Below are 17,032 nucleotides of genomic sequence, written 5' to 3' on the forward strand. Positions count from 1 at the left end.
CCGGCTCTCCTCTCCTCCGTCCGGCTCTCCTCTCCGTCCGGCTCTCCTCTTCGTCCGGCTCTCCTCTCCGTCCGGCTCTCCTCTCCGTCCGGCTCTCCTCTCCGTCCGGCTCTCCTCTCTTCTCCCTCCGGCTCTCCTCTCTTCTGCCTCCGGCTCTCCTCTCCATCCGGCTCTCCTCTCTTCTCCGTCCGGCTCTCCTCTCCGTCCGGCTCTCTTCTCCATCCGGCTCTCCTCTCCGTCCGGCTCTCCTCTCTTCTCCGTCCGGCTCTCCTCTCTTCTCCGTCCGCTCTCCTCTCTTCTCCGTCCGACTCTCCTCTCCGTCTGGCTCTCCTCTCCATCTGGCTCTCTTCTCCATCGGCTCTCCTCTCCGTCCGGCTCTCCTCTCCGTCCGGCTCTCCTCTCCATCCGGCTCTCCTCTCCGTCTGGCTCTCCTCTCCATCCGGCTCTCTTCTCCATCCGGCTCTCCTCTCCGTCCGGCTCTCCTCTCCGTCCGGCTCTCCTCTCCGTCCGGCTCTCCTCTCCGTCCGGCTCTCCTCTCCGTCCGCTCTCCGCTCCGTCCGGCTCTCCTCTCCGTCCGGCTCTCCTCTCCGTCCGGCTCTCCTCTCGTCCGGCTCTCTTCTCCGTCCGGCTCTCTTCTCCGTCCGGCTCTCTTCTCCGTCCGGCTCTCTCTCCGTCCGACTCTCCTCTCTTCTCCGTCTGGCTCTCCTCTCTTCTCCGTCCGACTCTCCTCTCCGTCCGACTCTCCTCTCCTCTCCATCCGGCTCTCTTCTCCGTCCGACTCATCTCTCTTCTCCGTCTGGCTCTCCTCTCTTCTCCGTCCGACTCTCCTCTCCGTCCCGACTCTCCTCTCCTCTCCGTCCGGCTCTCTTCTCCGTCCGACTCTTCTCTCTTCTCCGTCCGGCTCTCCTCTCTTCTCCGTCCGGCTCTCCTCTCTTCTCCGTCCGGCTCTCCTCTCTTCTCGTCCGACTCTCCTCTCCGTCCGACTCTCCTCTCCGTCCGACTCTCCTCTCTTCTCCATCCGGCTCTCTTCTCCGTCCGGCTCTCCTCTCCGTCCGACTCTCCTCTCTTCTCCATCCGACTCTCTTCTCCGTCCGGCTCTCCTCTCCGTCCGGCCCTCCTCTCTGTCCGGCTCTCCTCTCCGTCTGGCTCTCTTCTCCGTCCGGCTCTCCTCTCCGTCCGGCTCTCCTCTCTGTCCGACTCTCCTCTCCGTCCGGCTCTCCTCTCCGTCCGGCTCTCTTCTCCGTCCGGCTCTCCTCTCCGTCCGGCTCTCCTCTCTGTCCGGCTCTCCTCTCCGTCCGGCTCTCCTCTCTTCTCCGTACGGCTCTCCTCTCTTCTCCGTCCGGCTCTCCTCTCTTCTCCGTCCGGCTCTCCTCTCCGTCCGGCTCTCTTCTCCGTCCGGCTCTCTTCTCCGTCCGGCTCTCTTCTCCGCCCGGCTCTCCTCTCCGTCCGGCCCTCCTCTCTGTCCGGCTCTCCTCTCCGTCCGGCTCTCCTCTCCGTCCGGCCCTCCTCTCCGTCCGGCTCTCTTCTCCGTCCGGCTCTCCTCTCCGTCCGGCTCTCCTCTCTGTCCGACTCTCCTCTCCGTCCGGCTCTCTTCTCCGTCCGGCTCTCATCTCCGTCCGGCTCTCCTCTCCGTCCGGCTCTCCTCTCTGTCCGGCTCTCCTCTCCGTCCGGCTCTCCTCTCTTCTCCGTACGGCTCTCCTCTCTTCTCCGTCCGACTCTCCTCTCTTCTCCGTCCGACTCTCCTCTCTTCTCCGTCCGGCTCTCTCTCCTCTCCGTCCGGCTCTCCTCTAGTTCCGGCTCTCCTCTAGTTCCGGCTCTCCTCTCCGTCCGGCTCTCCTCTCCGTCCGACTCTCCTCTCCGTCCGGCTCTCCTCTCTTCTCCGTCCGGCTCTCCTCTCTTCTCCGTCCGGCTCTCCTCTCTTCTCCGTCCGGCTCTCCTCTCTTCTCCGTCCGGCTCTCCTCTCTTCTCCGTCCGGCTCTCCTCTCCGTCCGGCTCTCTTCTCCGCCCGGCTCTCCTCTCCGTCCGGCCCTCCTCTCTGTCCGGCTCTCCTCTCCGTCCGGCTCTCCTCTCCGTCCGGCCCTCCTCTCCGTCCGGCTCTCTTCTCCGTCCGGCTCTCCTCTCCGTCCGGCTCTCCTCTCTGTCCGACTCTCCTCTCCGTCCGGCTCTCCTCTCCGTCCGGCTCTCTTCTCCGTCCGGCTCTCCTCTCCGTCCGGCTCTCCTCTCTGTCCGGCTCTCCTCTCCGTCCGGCTCTCCTCTCTTCTCCGTACGGCTCTCCTCTCTTCTCCGTCCGACTCTCCTCTCTTCTCCGTCCGACTCTCCTCTCTTCTCCGTCCGGCTCTCTCTCCTCTCCGTCCGGCTCTCCTCTAGTTCCGGCTCTCCTCTAGTTCCGGCTCTCCTCTAGTTCCGGCTCTCCTCTCCGTCCGGCTCTCCTCTCCGTCCGACTCTCCTCTCCGTCCGGCTCTCCTCTCTTCTCCGTCCGGCTCTCCTCTCTTCTCCGTCCGGCTCTCCTCTCTTCTCCGTCCGGCTCTCCTCTCTTCTCCGTCCGGCTCTCCTCTCCGTCCGGCTCTCTTCTCCGTCCGGCTCTCTTCTCCGTCCGGCTCTCCTCTCCGTCCGGCCCTCCTCTCCGTCCGGCTCTCCTCTCCGTCCGGCTCTCCTCTTCGTCCGGCCCTCCTCTCCGTCCGGCTCTCTTCTCCGTCCGGCTCTCCTCTCCGTCCGGCTCTCCTCTCCGTCCGGCTCTCCTCTCCGTCCGGCTCTCCTCTCCGTCCGGCTCTCCTCTCCGTCCGACTCTCCTCTCCGTCCGGCTCTCCTCTCTTCTCCGTCCGGCTCTCCTCTCTTCTCCGTCCGACTCTCCTCTCTTCTCCGCCCGGCTCTCCTCTCCGTCCGGCTCTCTTCTCCGTCCGGCTCTCTTCTCCGTCCGGCTCTCCTCTCCGTCCGCCTCTTCTCTCTTCTCCGTCCGGCTCTCCTCTCCATCCGGCTCTCCTCTCCGTCCGGCTCTCCTCACTTCTCCGTCCGGCTCTCCTCTCCGTCCGGCTCTCCTCTCCGTCAGGCTCTCCTCTCCGTCAGGCTCTCCTCTCCGTCCGGCTCTCCTCTCCGTCCGACTCTCCTCTCCGTCCGGCTCTCCTCTCTTCTCCGTCCGACTCTACTCTCTTCTCCGCCCGGCTCTCCTCTCCGTCCGGCTCTCTTCTCCGTCCGTCTCTCTTCTCCGTCCGGCTCTCCTCTCCGTCCGGCTCTCCTCTCCGTCCGGCTCTCCTCTCCGTCTGGCCCTCCTCTCCGTCCGGCTCTCCTCTCTTCTCCGTCCGGCTCTCCTCTCCGTCCGCCTCTTCTCTCTTCTCCGTCCGGCTCTCCTCTCCATCCGGCTCTCCTCTCCGTCCGGCTCTCCTCACTTCTCCGTCCGGCTCTCCTCTCCGTCCGGCTCTCCTCTCCGTCCGGCTCTCCTCTCCGTCAGGCTCTCCTCTCCGTCAGGCTCTCCTCTCCGTCCGGCTCTCCTCTCCGTCCGGCTCTCCTCACTTCTCCGTCCGGCTCTCCTCTCCGTCCGGCTCTCCTCTCCGTCAGGCTCTCCTCTCCGTCCGGCTCTCCTCTCCGTCCAGCTCTCCTCTCCGTCCAGCTCTCCTCTCCGTCCGGCTCTCCTCTCTTCTTCGTCCGGCTCTCCTCTCTTCTTCGACCGGCTCTCCTCTCTTCTCCGTCCGGCTTTCCTCTCCGTCCGGCACTCCTCTCCGTCCGGCTTTCCTCTCCGTCCGGCACTCCTCTCAGTACAGCCCTCTCTCTTCTCCTCTCCGTCCGGCTCTCCTCTCCGTCCGCTGTCCTCTCTTCTCCGTCCGGCACTCCTCTCAGTACGGCCCTCTCTCTTCTCCTCTCCGTCCGGCTCTCTTCTCCGTCCTGTGTTACTCCATTTAATTAAGGATATATTCTTCATGAATGCCCAGTGAGACTGAAGTGTTGCTAATAGTTAGCGTGACGGTGTAATGATATATCTGTATATAGCAGTGGGCAGTAGGGATATCTCTGCAGTGTCCTCCTCTCACCTGGGGGGGGTCTCTCTTACAGGGCCGCTGAGGCTGTCTTACAGGGCCACGCCGGCTCCATCCTGGTATACCACCAGCACAATGTGCCACGGGACAAGCTGGACCAGGTACCGGGCCCCACCCAGCTGCCCTCTCTGACCACACACAACCCCACAAACTGCAATAAGGACCCTTACCAAAGGGGTTAATATAATATCAGCTGCTGATAACACAACTCTTAAGTGCCTTATTGCCCTGGTAATGGTATTGTTGAAAGGCCTCTTAGAAAAGTGGTTGTTTTAACTTTGTCCATAATATAACATCAGGTTCTGAGTGCCTTATTGTCCTGGTATTATAACACTGCTCTGTATAACCTCATGACGCAGGTAACCCTAATCCTGAGTGCCTCATTGCTGTATCCTGACGCTAGTAATCCCAATACCGGTATACACATACACGCCCAGAGAGGTAATACCGGTATACACATACACGCCCAGAGAGGTAATACCGGTATACACATACATACCCAGAGAGGTAATACCGGTATACACATACAGGCCCAGAGAGGTAATACCGGTATACACATACACGCCCAGAGAGGTAATACCGGTATGCACACACACACCCAGAGAGGTAATACCGGTATACACACACACGCCCAGAGAGGTAATACCGGTATACACACGCCCAGAGAGGTAATACCGGTATACACATACACGCCCAGAGAGGTAATATGGATATACACATACACGCCCAGAGAGGTAATACCGGTATACACATACACGCCCAGAGAGGTAATACCGGTATACACATACACGCCCAGAGAGGTAATACCGGTATACACATACACGCCCAGAGAGGTAATACCGGTATACACATACACGCCCAGAGAGGTAATACCGGTATACACACACACGCCCAGAGAGGTAATACCGGTATACACATACACGCCCAGAGAGGTAATACCGGTATATACACACACACCCAGAGAGGTAATACCGGTATACACATACACGCCCAGAGAGGTAATACCGGTATACACATACACGCCCAGAGAGGTAATACCGGTATACACATACACACCCAGAGAGGTAATACCGGTATACACATACACTCCCAGAGAGGTAATACCGGTATGCACATACACGCCCAGAGAGGTAATACCGGTACACACATACACACCCAGAGAGGTAATACCGGTATACACGTACACGCCCAGAGAGGTAATACCGGTATACACATACACGTCCAGAGAGGTAATACCGGTATACACACACACGCCCAGAGAGGTAATACCGGTATACACATACACGCCCAGAGAGGTAATACCGGTATACACGTACACGCCCAGAGAGATAATACCGGTATACACATACACGCCCAGAGAGGTAATACCGGTATACACATACACGCCCAGAGAGGTAATACCGGTATACACATACATGCCCAGAGAGATAATACCGGTATACACATACACGCCCAGAGAGGTAATACCGGTATACACATACACGCCCAGAGAGGTAATACCGGTATACACATATACGCCCAGAGAGGTAATACCGGTATACACATACACGCCCAGAGAGGTAATACCGGTATACACATACACGCCCAGAGAGGTAATACCGGTATACACATACACGCCCAGAGAGGTAATACCGGTATACACATACACGCCCAGAGAGGTAATACCGGTATACACACACACACGCCCAGAGAGGTAATACCGGTATACACATACACACCCAGAGAGGTAATACCGGTATACACATACACGCCGAGAAAGATAATACCGGCATACACATACACGCCCAGAGAGGTAATACCGGTATACACGTACACGCCCAGAGAGGTAATACCGGCATACACATACACGTCCAGAGAGGTAATACCGGTATACACGTACACGCCCAGAGAGGTAATACCGGTATACACATACACGTCCAGAGAGGTAATACCGGTATACACATACACGCCCAGAGAGGTTATACCGGTATACACATACACGCCCAGAGAGGTAATACCGGTATACACATACACGCCCAGAGAGGTAATACCGGTATACAAATACACACCCAGAGAGGTAATACCGGTATATACATACACACCCAGAGAGGTAATACCGGTATACACATATACGCCCAGAGAGGTAATACCAGTATACACGTACACGCCCAGAGAGGTAATACCGGTATACACGTACACGCCCAGAGAGGTAATACCGGTATACACATACACGTCCAGAGAGGTAATACCGGTATACACATACACGCCCAGAGAGGTTATACCGGTATACACATACACGCCCAGAGAGGTAATACCGGTATACACATACACGCCCAGAGAGGTAATACCGGTATACACATACACGCCCAGAGAGGTTATACCGGTATACACACACACGCCCAGAGAGGTAATACCGGTATACACATACACGCCCAGAGAGGTAATACCGGTATACACATACACGCCCAGAGAGGTAATACCGGTATACACATATACGCCCAGAGAGGTAATACCAGTATACACGTACACGCCCAGAGAGGTAATACCGGTATACACGTACACGCCCAGAGAGGTAATACCGGTATACACATACACGTCCAGAGAGGTAATACCGGTATACACATACACGCCCAGAGAGGTTATACCAGTATACACATACACGCCCAGAGAGGTAATACCGGTATACACACACACGCCCAGAGAGGTAATACCGGTATACACATACACGCCCAGAGAGGTAATACCAGTATACACATACACGCCCAGAGAGGTAATACGCCATGTAACCATTAATGTATAGCTAAGAGGGGGGGGGTCCCAGCACTCTGACAAGTAGAAATTAAGAAGATTACAATGGAGGATATGCCAAAAGATAATTTCATGAATAAATAAATGAAGCAAAAAGTGTAAACTTGGGGTCATGATACACAAACAGAACAGCAGTAAGGCACCACAGTGACTGGGGAAAGGGAGAGAACACAAGGAGGGAGGACAAGGAGAACCACAACAGGGAGGGGTGTGGGATGGTAAAAAAGGAAACCAGGGAAAATAGGGGGCAACGTTTCGGGTCAATGGCCCCTTCATCAGGCCGTTTTTCAGAGGTCCAAAAAGGCTAGAGGTACTTCCCTTAAACCCTGTAAATAGTAACACTGAAATAGGAGACGTGTCTACATACTCATTACTTGCGCTCACAGTACACAGCGCGCGCTATTGAGTTCTTCGTGTTAATTGGCCCCTTCCTCTTTCTGGTCCAGGTCGCCCTTCAGAAAACTTCCAACGCTCCCGATCCGGGGGGGGCCGCCCCGGCACCAAACGCCCCTCCTCCGGTACCGCCAAAACGGGCCCACCAGGCTCCGCCCACACCCAGCCAGTCCCCGCCTCCTGCGCTGCCACACAAGACCGGTCCCGAAGAGGCGGCCCGCGAGCTGACGCCCAACCCGCTGGGCAGCAGCCGGCCCGGCAGCAGCCACTCCGACCCTCCCTCCTCGGCGCCCATGCCGGGGGAGCCCCCCGCACTGGGAGACGCCCTTCCGGGGAACGTGGCGGTGCTGAACCCAGAGGGCCTCTCCAGGGAGCAGCTGGAGCACCGGGAGCGCTCCCTGCAAACCCTCCGAGATATTGAGAGGCTGCTCCTCCGCAGCGGGGCAGCCAATGAGGCCTTCGCCAAGCACACCGGGAGCCCGGGAGACGGGGGTCCTCCTCCTCCCTCCGCCCTCCCCCCGCCGGGGCCCATGAAGAAGTACGAAGAGCCTCTGCAATCCATGATTACGCAGACACAGAGCTTGGGTGGTCCTGGGATGGAGCAGGAGATGGCAGCCCCCCAGCACCACCAGCATCACCCCGGGCCCGACATGGGGCAACAGATGAGTCTGATGATGCAGCGGCTGGGGCAGGACAGCCTCACCCCGGAGCAGGCCGCCTGGAGGAAGCTGCAGGAGGAATACTACGCGGAGAAACGCCGGAAGGAGGAGCACATCTCCATCCACGGGCGGCCGGCTCCCGATATGATGCTCAGGGGCCCTCCACCACCTTACCACAGCAAACCCGGGGACCAGTGGATTGGCAATCGGGGGCCGGGGCCCTTGGATGGGCAGGAGCCCATGCAGCTGAGGGGTGTGGGTATGGCGTTCCAGGGGCCGCGGTTCCCTGGCCGATACGGAGCCATGCAGAACCTACCGATGGAGACAATGGGCGTCATGCAGAGGCCAGCCCGCTGGTCGGAAGAGATTTCGCCCATGGGAGGCGGGCAGGGCGGGTTCCCACAGGGTGGAATGCCGTACCCAGGTGGCGGCCAGGGGGAGGTGGAGAGGTTCCTGAATCCCCGCGCACGGGAGGAGCTGCTGCGGCAGCAGCTGATGGAGAAGCGTCCGGCGATCATGCAGAGGCAGCTGGCAGTGCCCAGCGGGCAGGGAATGGATATAGAGCGCGTGATGATGCCACACCGGCAGGGCGACCCTTCCATGTTCCCCGGGGACGGCATGGGAGGAGGCCCTGCCATGGGCATAGATTTCAGGGGGTCCCGCGGCATGCTGAGTCCCACCCTTGGCCAGCCAGGGGTGGGGAGAGAGCTGGACCCCTCCATGGGAGCCGGGAACCTCAACATGAACATGAGCGTCAACATGAATATGAACCTCAACCTCCATATGGCACCACATCAGCAGATGCTCCTGTCCCAGAAGATGAGGAGTGGGGGAGACATGATGGGCACCCAGGGTGGGGGGGGCTCAGAGGAGCTGGCACGGGTGGCACGGGCACAGAATGGCAGTGGGATGCTGGGGGGGCCCCAGAAGATGGTGATGCCCGGCCAGTTTCCTCAGGGGCAGCAAGGGTTCCCCCAGGGGCAAGGCCCATATCCCAGCATGCAGCAGGAGTTGGGCATGGACATGTTCGGTCCGGAACACAGCGCAGTGGGGGGCACCACACGACTCGGCCACATGCCAATGCCCTCTGCACCTGGTACCAACCCGGGAGGCATGGTGCCGGTTCACATGGCTACCAGTAGGAACTTGGGCCGCCGACCCACAGAGCTGACCATCAGTGTCCATCAGATGGGATCCCCTGGCATGAGCCACCTCAAGTCCCCAACACTTGGACAAGTCCACTCCCCCCTTGTCATCTCCCCTTCTGCCAACTTGAAGTCCCCCCAGACTCCAGGGGGTCAGATGGCCGGCCTGCCCCCCCCCAACCCGCCTGGCTCCCTCAAGTCCCCCCAAGTGCTTGGCTCATCGTTAAGTGGGCGCTCCCCCTGCGGCTCCCCCGGGAGACTGAAGTCACCTCAGATGAACATGCCCTCTCCGGGGTGGGCTCCATCTCCAAAGGCTGGCATGCCCAGTCCAGGCATCCCAATGGGGAAGCAGGGGATGGGCATGAACTCTCTAGGCAGGATGGAGCAGGGTGAGCATCGAGTGTGTTTATCTGCCTGTATCGCTGTGTGTATCTCTGTGTGCCTGCATCGCTGTGTGTATCTCTGTGTGCCTGCATCGCTGTGTGTATTTCTGTGTGCCTGCATCGCTGTGTGTATCTCTGTGTGCCTGCATCGCTGTGTGTATCTCTGTGTGCCTGTATCGCTGTATGTATCTCTGTGTGCCTGTATCTCTGTGTGCCTGTATCGCTGTGTGTATCTCTGTGTGCCTGCATCGCTGTGTGTATCTCTGTGTGCCTGCATCGCTGTGTGTATCTCTGTGTGCCTGCATCGCTGTGTGTATCGCTGTGTGTATCTCTGTGTGCCTGCATCGCTGTGTGTATCTCTGTGTGCCTGCATCGCTGTGTGTATCTCTGTGTGCCTGCATCGCTGTGTGTATCTCTGTGTGCCTGCATAGCTGTGTGTATCTCTGTGTGCCTGCATCGCTGTGTGTATCTCTGTGTGCCTGTATCGCTGTGTGTATCTCTGTGTGCCTGCATCGCTGTGTGTATCTCTGTGTGCCTGTATCGCTATGTGTATCTCTGTGTGCCTGCATCGCTGTGTGTATCTCTGTGTGCCTGCATCGCTGTGTGTATCTCTGTGTGCCTGCATCGCTGTGTGTATCTCTGTGTGCCTGCATCGCTGTGTGTATCTCTGTGTGCCTGCATCGCTGTGTGTATCTCTGTGTGCCTGTATCGCTGTATGTATCTCTGTGTGCCTGTATCTCTGTGTGCCTGTATCGCTGTGTGTATCTCTGTGTGCCTGCATCGCTGTGTGTATCTCTGTGTGCCTGCATCGCTGTGTGTATCTCTGTGTGCCTGCATCGCTGTGTGTATCGCTGTGTGTATCTCTGTGTGCCTGCATCGCTGTGTGTATCTCTGTGTGCCTGCATCGCTGTGTGTATCTCTGTGTGCCTGCATCGCTGTGTGTATCTCTGTGTGCCTGCATCGCTGTGTGTATCTCTGTGTGCCTGCATCGCTGTGTGTATCTCTGTGTGCCTGTATCGCTGTGTGTATCTCTGTGTGCCTGCATCGCTGTGTGTATCTCTGTGTGCCTGTATCGCTGTGTGTATCTCTGTGTGCCTGCATCGCTGTGTGTATCTCTGTGTGCCTGCATCGCTGTGTGTATCTCTGTGTGCCTGTATCGCTGTGTGTATCTCTGTGTGCCTGCATCGCTGTGTGTATCTCTGTGTGCCTGCATCGCTGTGGGTATCTCTGTGTGCCTGCATCGCTGTGTGTATCTCTGTGTGCCTGCATCGCTGTGTGTATCTCTGTGTGCCTGCATCGCTGTGTATCTCTGTGTGCCTGCATCGCTGTGTGTATCTCTGTGTGCCTGCATCGCTGTGTGTATCTCTGTGTGCCTGCATCGCTGTGTGTATCTCTGTGTGCCTGCATCGCTGTGTGTATCTCTGTGTGCCTGCATCGCTGTGTGTATCTCTGTGTGCCTGCATCGCTGTGTGTATCTCTGTGTGCCTGCATCGAGTGTGTTTATCTGCCTGTATCGCTGTGTGTATCTCTGTGTGCCTGCATCACTGTGCATCGCTGTGTGTATCTCTGTGTGTATCTCTGTGTGCCTGTATCGCTGTGTGCCTGTATCTCTGTGTGCCTGCATCGCTGTGTGTATCTCTGTGTGCCTGCATCGCTGTGTGTATCGCTGTGTACCTGTATCTCTGTGTGCCTGCATCGCTGTGTGTATCTCTGTGTGCCTGCATCGCTGTGTGTATCGCTGTGTGCCTGTATCTCTGTGTGCCTGCATCGCTGTGTGTATCGCTGTGTGCCTGTATCTCTGTGTGCCTGCATCGCTGTGCATCTCTGTGTGCCTGTATCGCTGTGTGCCTGCATCGCTGTGTGTATCTCTGTGTGCCTGCATCGCTGTGTGTATCTCTGTGTGCCTGCATCGCTGTGTGTATCTCTGTGTGCCTGCATCGCTGTGTGTATCTCTGTGTGCCTGTATCTCTGTGTGCCTGCATCTCTGTATGTGTATCGCTGTGTGTATCTCTGTGTGCCTGCATCTCTGTATGTGTATCGCTGTATGTATCGCTGTGTGCCTGTATCGCTGTGTGCCTGTATCTCTGTGTGCCTGCATCTCTGTATGTGTATCGCTGTGTGCCTGTATCGCTGTGTGCCTGCATCTCTGTGTGTGTGTCGCTGTGTGCCTGCATCGCTGGGTGCTTGTATCTCTGTGTGCGTGTATCGCTGTGTGCGTGTGTGTATCGCTGTGTGCATATCGCTGTGTGTGTGTGTATCGCTGTGTGTGTGTGTGTATCGCTGTGTGTGTGTGTGTGTATCGCTGTGTGTGTGTGTATCCCTGTGTGTGTGTGTGTGTATATCGCTGTGTGTGCCTACATCGCTGTGTGTGTGTATCGCTGCCTATATCGCTGGGTGCCTGCATCGCTGTGTGTATGTATCGCTGGGTGCCTGCATCGCTGTGTGTATGTATCGCTGTGTGTATGTATCGCTGGGTGCCTGTATCGCTGGGTGGCTGTATCGCTGGGTGCCTGTATCGCTGCCTATATCGCTGGGTGCCTGTATCGCTGGGTGCCTGTATCGCTGGGTGCCTGTATTGCTGGGTGCCTGCATCGCTGTGTGTATGTATCGCTGGGTGCCTGTATCGCTGGGTGCCTGTATTGCTGGGTGCCTGCATCGCTGTGTGTATGTATCGCTGGGTGCCTGTATCGCTGGGTGCCTGTATTGCTGGGTGCCTGCATCGCTGTGTGTATGTATCGCTGGGTGCCTGTATCGCTGGGTGCCTGTATCGCTGGGTGCCTGTATTGCTGGGTGCCTGTATCGCTGCCTATATCGCTGGGTGCCTGTATCGCTGGGTGCCTGTATTGCTGGGTGCCTGTATTGCTGGGTGCCTGCATCGCTGTGTGTATGTATCGCTGGGTGCCTGCATCGCTGTGTGTATGTATCGCTGGGTGCCTGCATCGCTGTGTGTGTGTATCGCTGTGTGTGTGTGTATATCGCTGTGTGTGCCTGCATCGCTGTGTGCCTACATCGCTGTGTGTGTGTGTATCGCTGCCTGGATCGCTGTGTGTGTGTATCGCTGCCTATATCGCTGGGTGCCTGCATCGCTGGGTACCTGCATCGCTGGGTGCCTGCATCGCTGGGTGCCTGTATCGCTGGGTGGCTGTATCGCTGCCTATATCGCTGGGTGCCTGTATCGCTGGGTGCCTGTATCGCTGGGTGCCTGTATCGCTGGGTGCCTGTATCGCTGGGTGCCTGTATCGCTGGGTGGCTGTATCGCTGGGTGCCTGTATCGCTGCCTATATCGCTGGGTGCCTGTATCGCTGCCTATATCGCTGGGTGCCTGTATCGCTGGGTGCCTGTATTGCTGGGTGCCTGCATCGCTGTGTGTATGTATCGCTGGGTGCCTGCATCGCTGTGTGTGTGTATCGCTGGGTGCCTGCATCGCTGTGTGTGTGTATCGCTGGGTGCCTGCATCGCTGTGTGTGTGTATCGCTGGGTGCCTGTATCGCTGGGTGGCTGTATCGCTGGGTGCCTGTATCGCTGCCTATATCGCTGGGTGCCTGTATCGCTGGGTGCCTGTATCGCTGGGTGCCTGTATCGCTGGGTGCCTGTATCGCTGGGTGCCTGCATCGCTGTGTGTATGTATCGCTGGGTGCCTGTATCGCTGGGTGCCTGTATCGCTGGGTGCCTGCATCGCTGTGTGTGTGTATCGCTGGGTGCCTGCATCGCTGTGTGTATGTATCGCTGGGTGCCTGCATCGCTGTGTGTGTGTAGCGCTGGGTGCCTGTATCGCTGTGTGTGTGTAGCGCTGGGTGCCTGCATCGCTGTGTGTGTGTGTATCGCTGGGTGCCTGCATCGCTGTGTGTGTGTATCGCTGGGTGCCTGCATCGCTGTGTGTGTGTGTATCGCTGGGTGCCTGCATCGCTGTGTGTGTGTATCGCTGGGTGCCTGCATCGCTGTGTGTGTGTATCGCTGGGTGCCTGCATCGCTGTGTGTGTGTAGCGCTGGGTGCCTGCATCGCTGTGTCTGTGTATCGCTGTGTCTGTGTATCGCTGTGTCTGTGTATCGCTGTGTCTGTGTATCGCTGTGTCTGTGTAGCGCTGGGTGCCTGTATCGCTGTGTATGTTCAGTAACTGTGTGTACCTTTATAGATACTGTGCATAGTGTGTATCTCTGTACTTTTATAAAGCTTGTATATCTGTACCTAGTGTGTCAGTGTACCTGTATATAATGTCTGTGTACCTATATATAGTGTGTCATTGTAACTGTACATAGTGTCAGTATACCTGTGTATAGGGTTTGATGTCAGTACCCACCACTGTCTCCCGCAGATGGAGCCCCTTCCCAGAATCCTCTGTCCCTGATGATGTCACAGATGTCTAAGTACGCCATGCCTAGCTCCACTCCGCTCTATCACAACGCCATCAAAACCATCGCCACGTCAGATGATGAGATGCTCCCAGAGCGGACACTGCTACTACCCGGCAACCAGCAGGGTGAGAGGGGGGGGGGGAGGGGGAGAGAGAGAGGGGGAGCGGGAGAGAGAGAGAGGGGGGGAGGGAGAGGGGGGGGAGGGAGAGGGAGAGGGGGGGAGGGAGAGAGAGAGAGATAGAAAGAGAGGGGGGTTAGGGAGAGAAAAAGGGGGGTAGGGAGAGAGAGGGGGGGTAGGGAGAGAGAGGGAGGGTTAGGGAGAGAGAGAGGGGGGGTAGGGAGAGAGAGACAGTCGGAGGCAGAGAGAGAGAGAGGAGAGGAGACAGTCGGAGGCAGAGAGAGAGAGGAGACAGTCGGAGGCAGAGAGAGAGGAGACAGTCGGAGCAGAGAGAGAGAGGAGACAGTCGGAGCAGAGAGAGAGAGGAGAGGAGACAGTCGGAGCAGAGAGAGAGGAGACAGTCGGAGGCAGAGAGAGGAGACAGTCGGAGCAGAGAGAGAGGAGACAGTCGGAGCAGAGAGAGAGGAGACAGTCGGAGCAGAGAGAGAGGAGACAGTCGGAGCAGAGAGAGAGGAGACAGTCGGAGCAGAGAGAGAGGAGACAGTCGGAGCAGAGAGAGAGGAGACAGTCGGAGCAGAGAGAGAGGAGACAGTCGGAGCAGAGAGAGAGGAGACAGTCGGAGCAGAGAGAGAGGAGACAGTCGGAGCAGAGAGAGAGAGAGGAGACAGTCGGAGCAGAGAGAGAGAGGAGACAGTCGGAGCAGAGAGAGAGGAGACAGTCGGAGCAGAGAGAGAGAGGAGACAGTCGGAGCAGAGAGCGAGGAGACAGTCGGAGCAGAGAGCGAGGAGACAGTCGGAGCAGAGAGCGAGGAGAAAGTCGGAGCAGAGAGAGAGGAGACAGTCGGAGCAGAGAGAGAGGAGACAGTCGGAGCAGAGAGAGAGGAGACAGTCGGAGCAGAGAGAGAGGAGACAGTCGGAGCAGAGAGAGAGGAGACAGTCGGAGCAGAGAGAGAGGAGACAGTCGGAGCAGAGAGAGAGAGGAGACAGTCGGAGCAGAGAGAGAGAGGAGACAGTCGGAGCAGAGAGGAGACAGTCGGAGCAGAGAGAGAGAGGAGACAGTCGGAGCAGAGAGCGAGGAGACAGTCGGAGCAGAGAGAGAGAGGAGGCAGTCGGAGCAGAGAGAGAGAGGAGGCAGTCGGAGCAGAGAGAGAGAGGAGGCAGTCGGAGCAGAGAGAGAGAGGAGGCAGTCGGAGCAGAGAGAGAGAGGAGGCAGTCGGAGCAGAGAGAGAGAGGAGGCAGTCGGAGCAGAGAGAGAGAGGAGGCAGTCGGAGCAGAGAGAGAGAGGAGGCAGTCGGAGCAGAGAGAGAGAGGAGACAGTCGGAGCAGAGAGAGAGGAGACAGTCGGAGCAGAGAGAGAGGAGACAGTCGGAGCAGAGAGAGAGGAGACAGTCGGAGCAGAGAGAGAGGAGACAGTCGGAGCAGAGAGAGAGAGGAGACAGTCGGAGCAGAGAGAGAGAGGAGACAGTCGGAGCAGAGAGAGAGGAGACAGTCGGAGCAGGGAGAGAGGAGACAGTCGGAGCAGAGAGCGAGGAGACAGTCGGAGCAGAGAGAGAGAGGAGGCAGTCGGAGCAGAGAGAGAGAGGAGGCAGTCGGAGCAGAGAGAGAGAGGAGGCAGTCGGAGCAGAGAGAGAGAGGAGGCAGTCGGAGCAGAGAGAGAGAGGAGGCAGTCGGAGCAGAGAGAGAGAGGAGACAGTCGGAGCAGAGAGAGAGAGGAGGCAGTCGGAGCAGAGAGAGAGAGGAGGCAGTCGGAGCAGAGAGAGAGAGGAGGCAGTCGGAGCAGAGAGAGAGAGGAGGCAGTCGGAGCAGAGAGAGAGAGGAGACAGTCGGAGCAGAGAGAGAGGAGACAGTCGGAGCAGAGAGCGAGGAGACAGTCGGAGCAGAGAGCGAGGAGACAGTCGGAGCAGAGCGAGGAGACAGTCGGAGCAGAGAGCGAGGAGACAGTCGGAGCAGAGAGCGAGGAGACAGTCGGAGCAGAGAGCGAGAGCTGAGTAGATTGTGTTATCAGACAGACGTTGCTTATCGGACGTGTTCTCTCCCTCAGGCCTCGGGGGGAACGCCCCCATTTCTCTGCACTTGAACCTGACATCCTCACACAGCCCCATGGGAAACATGGGCCTCCCGGGCCAGCCTCCTCTCTCCCATGAGCCCCCTCCCTCCCACCTCCACTCCCCTGGCCCCCCCATGCACCTCCCAGGCGGCCCCCCCATGCAGAACCCCATGATGATGCCCCAGGACCCCTGCTGCCCGGGTCCGGGCTCCCAAATAATGTCCTCCAACCAGCTGATCTTCCCCTCGCACCTGCAGCCAGGCCCTCCCCACAACCCCAACATGCCCCAGGGAGGGGGTGGCAGCGCCATGCAGCAACATTACCCGGATGATGCCCCCTCCCAGCCCCGGCTGCTCCCCAGGATGTCGGACCACTACGCTCCGGGGCTTCCCTCGGTGCTGAGTGACCCAGACTTGGGCGATGTCATGCGGACATCGGCTAGTGGCATCCCGGAGTTTGACCTGTCGCGCATCATGCCCTCGGAGAAGCCCAGCAGCACCCTACAGTACTTCCCCAAGGGGGGTCCGCAACCCCCCAAACCGCACCCCGCCAACTTGCATCTCCTGGGTCTGCAGAACATGATGGCGGAGCAGCACCCGGGCCGGCCGGGCACCAGTCTTCCAGGCCCGCAGAGGGCACTGCCCCCCATGTGCCACCCGGGGCAGGTGCCCACGATGGGCAGGACAGGAATGGCGCCCCCGCCGCAGATAGCTCAGCAGAACTTCATGCTGATGAAGCAGCGGAGTGTGTCGGGGGAGATGTACCCTCAGACCGGCCACGTGCTGTCCACGCAGGGCTCTCTTGGGGGGCACCTGCCCGTACAGCAGAGCATGCTGATCGGGCAACAGATGAGACAGCGCAGTGTATCCCTGGATACTTACATCCCAGGTCCCGGGCAATTGCCATTCTAACTGGTGAGACCCTTCCAGCACCAACTTTCATCCCAGCACCTGCCAGCCTCCCATCCCAGCGCCACCCAGCCTCCCATCCCAGCGCCTGCCAGCCTCCCATCCCAGCGCCACCCAGCCTCCCATCCCAGCCTCCCATCCCAGCACCACCCAGCCTCCCATCCCAGCGCCTGCCAGCCTCCCATCCCAGCGCCACCCAGCCTCCCATCCCA

At 58.4% G+C, this 17,032-nt stretch overlaps 1 protein-coding gene across 1 annotated transcript in view; it reads left to right on the plus strand.

Moving 5' to 3' along the window:
* Positions 1-16,947, plus strand: part of BCL9L (BCL9 like) — an 18,993-nt gene extending 2,046 nt beyond the window's left edge. Inside the window, exons 2-5 of the mRNA XM_075604191.1 lie at positions 4,045-4,129; positions 7,262-9,401; positions 13,709-13,873; positions 15,907-16,947. Coding sequence (XP_075460306.1) covers positions 4,045-4,129; positions 7,262-9,401; positions 13,709-13,873; positions 15,907-16,823 — 3,307 coding nt within the window. The 3' untranslated portion in view covers positions 16,824-16,947. The remainder of the gene's footprint in view (positions 1-4,044; positions 4,130-7,261; positions 9,402-13,708; positions 13,874-15,906) is intronic.
* The last annotated feature ends 85 nt before the right edge of the window (positions 16,948-17,032 follow it).

The sequence above is a fragment of the Ascaphus truei genome, chromosome 6 (assembly GCF_040206685.1).
Source record: "Ascaphus truei isolate aAscTru1 chromosome 6, aAscTru1.hap1, whole genome shotgun sequence".
Classification (NCBI taxonomy): Eukaryota; Metazoa; Chordata; class Amphibia; order Anura; family Ascaphidae; genus Ascaphus; species Ascaphus truei.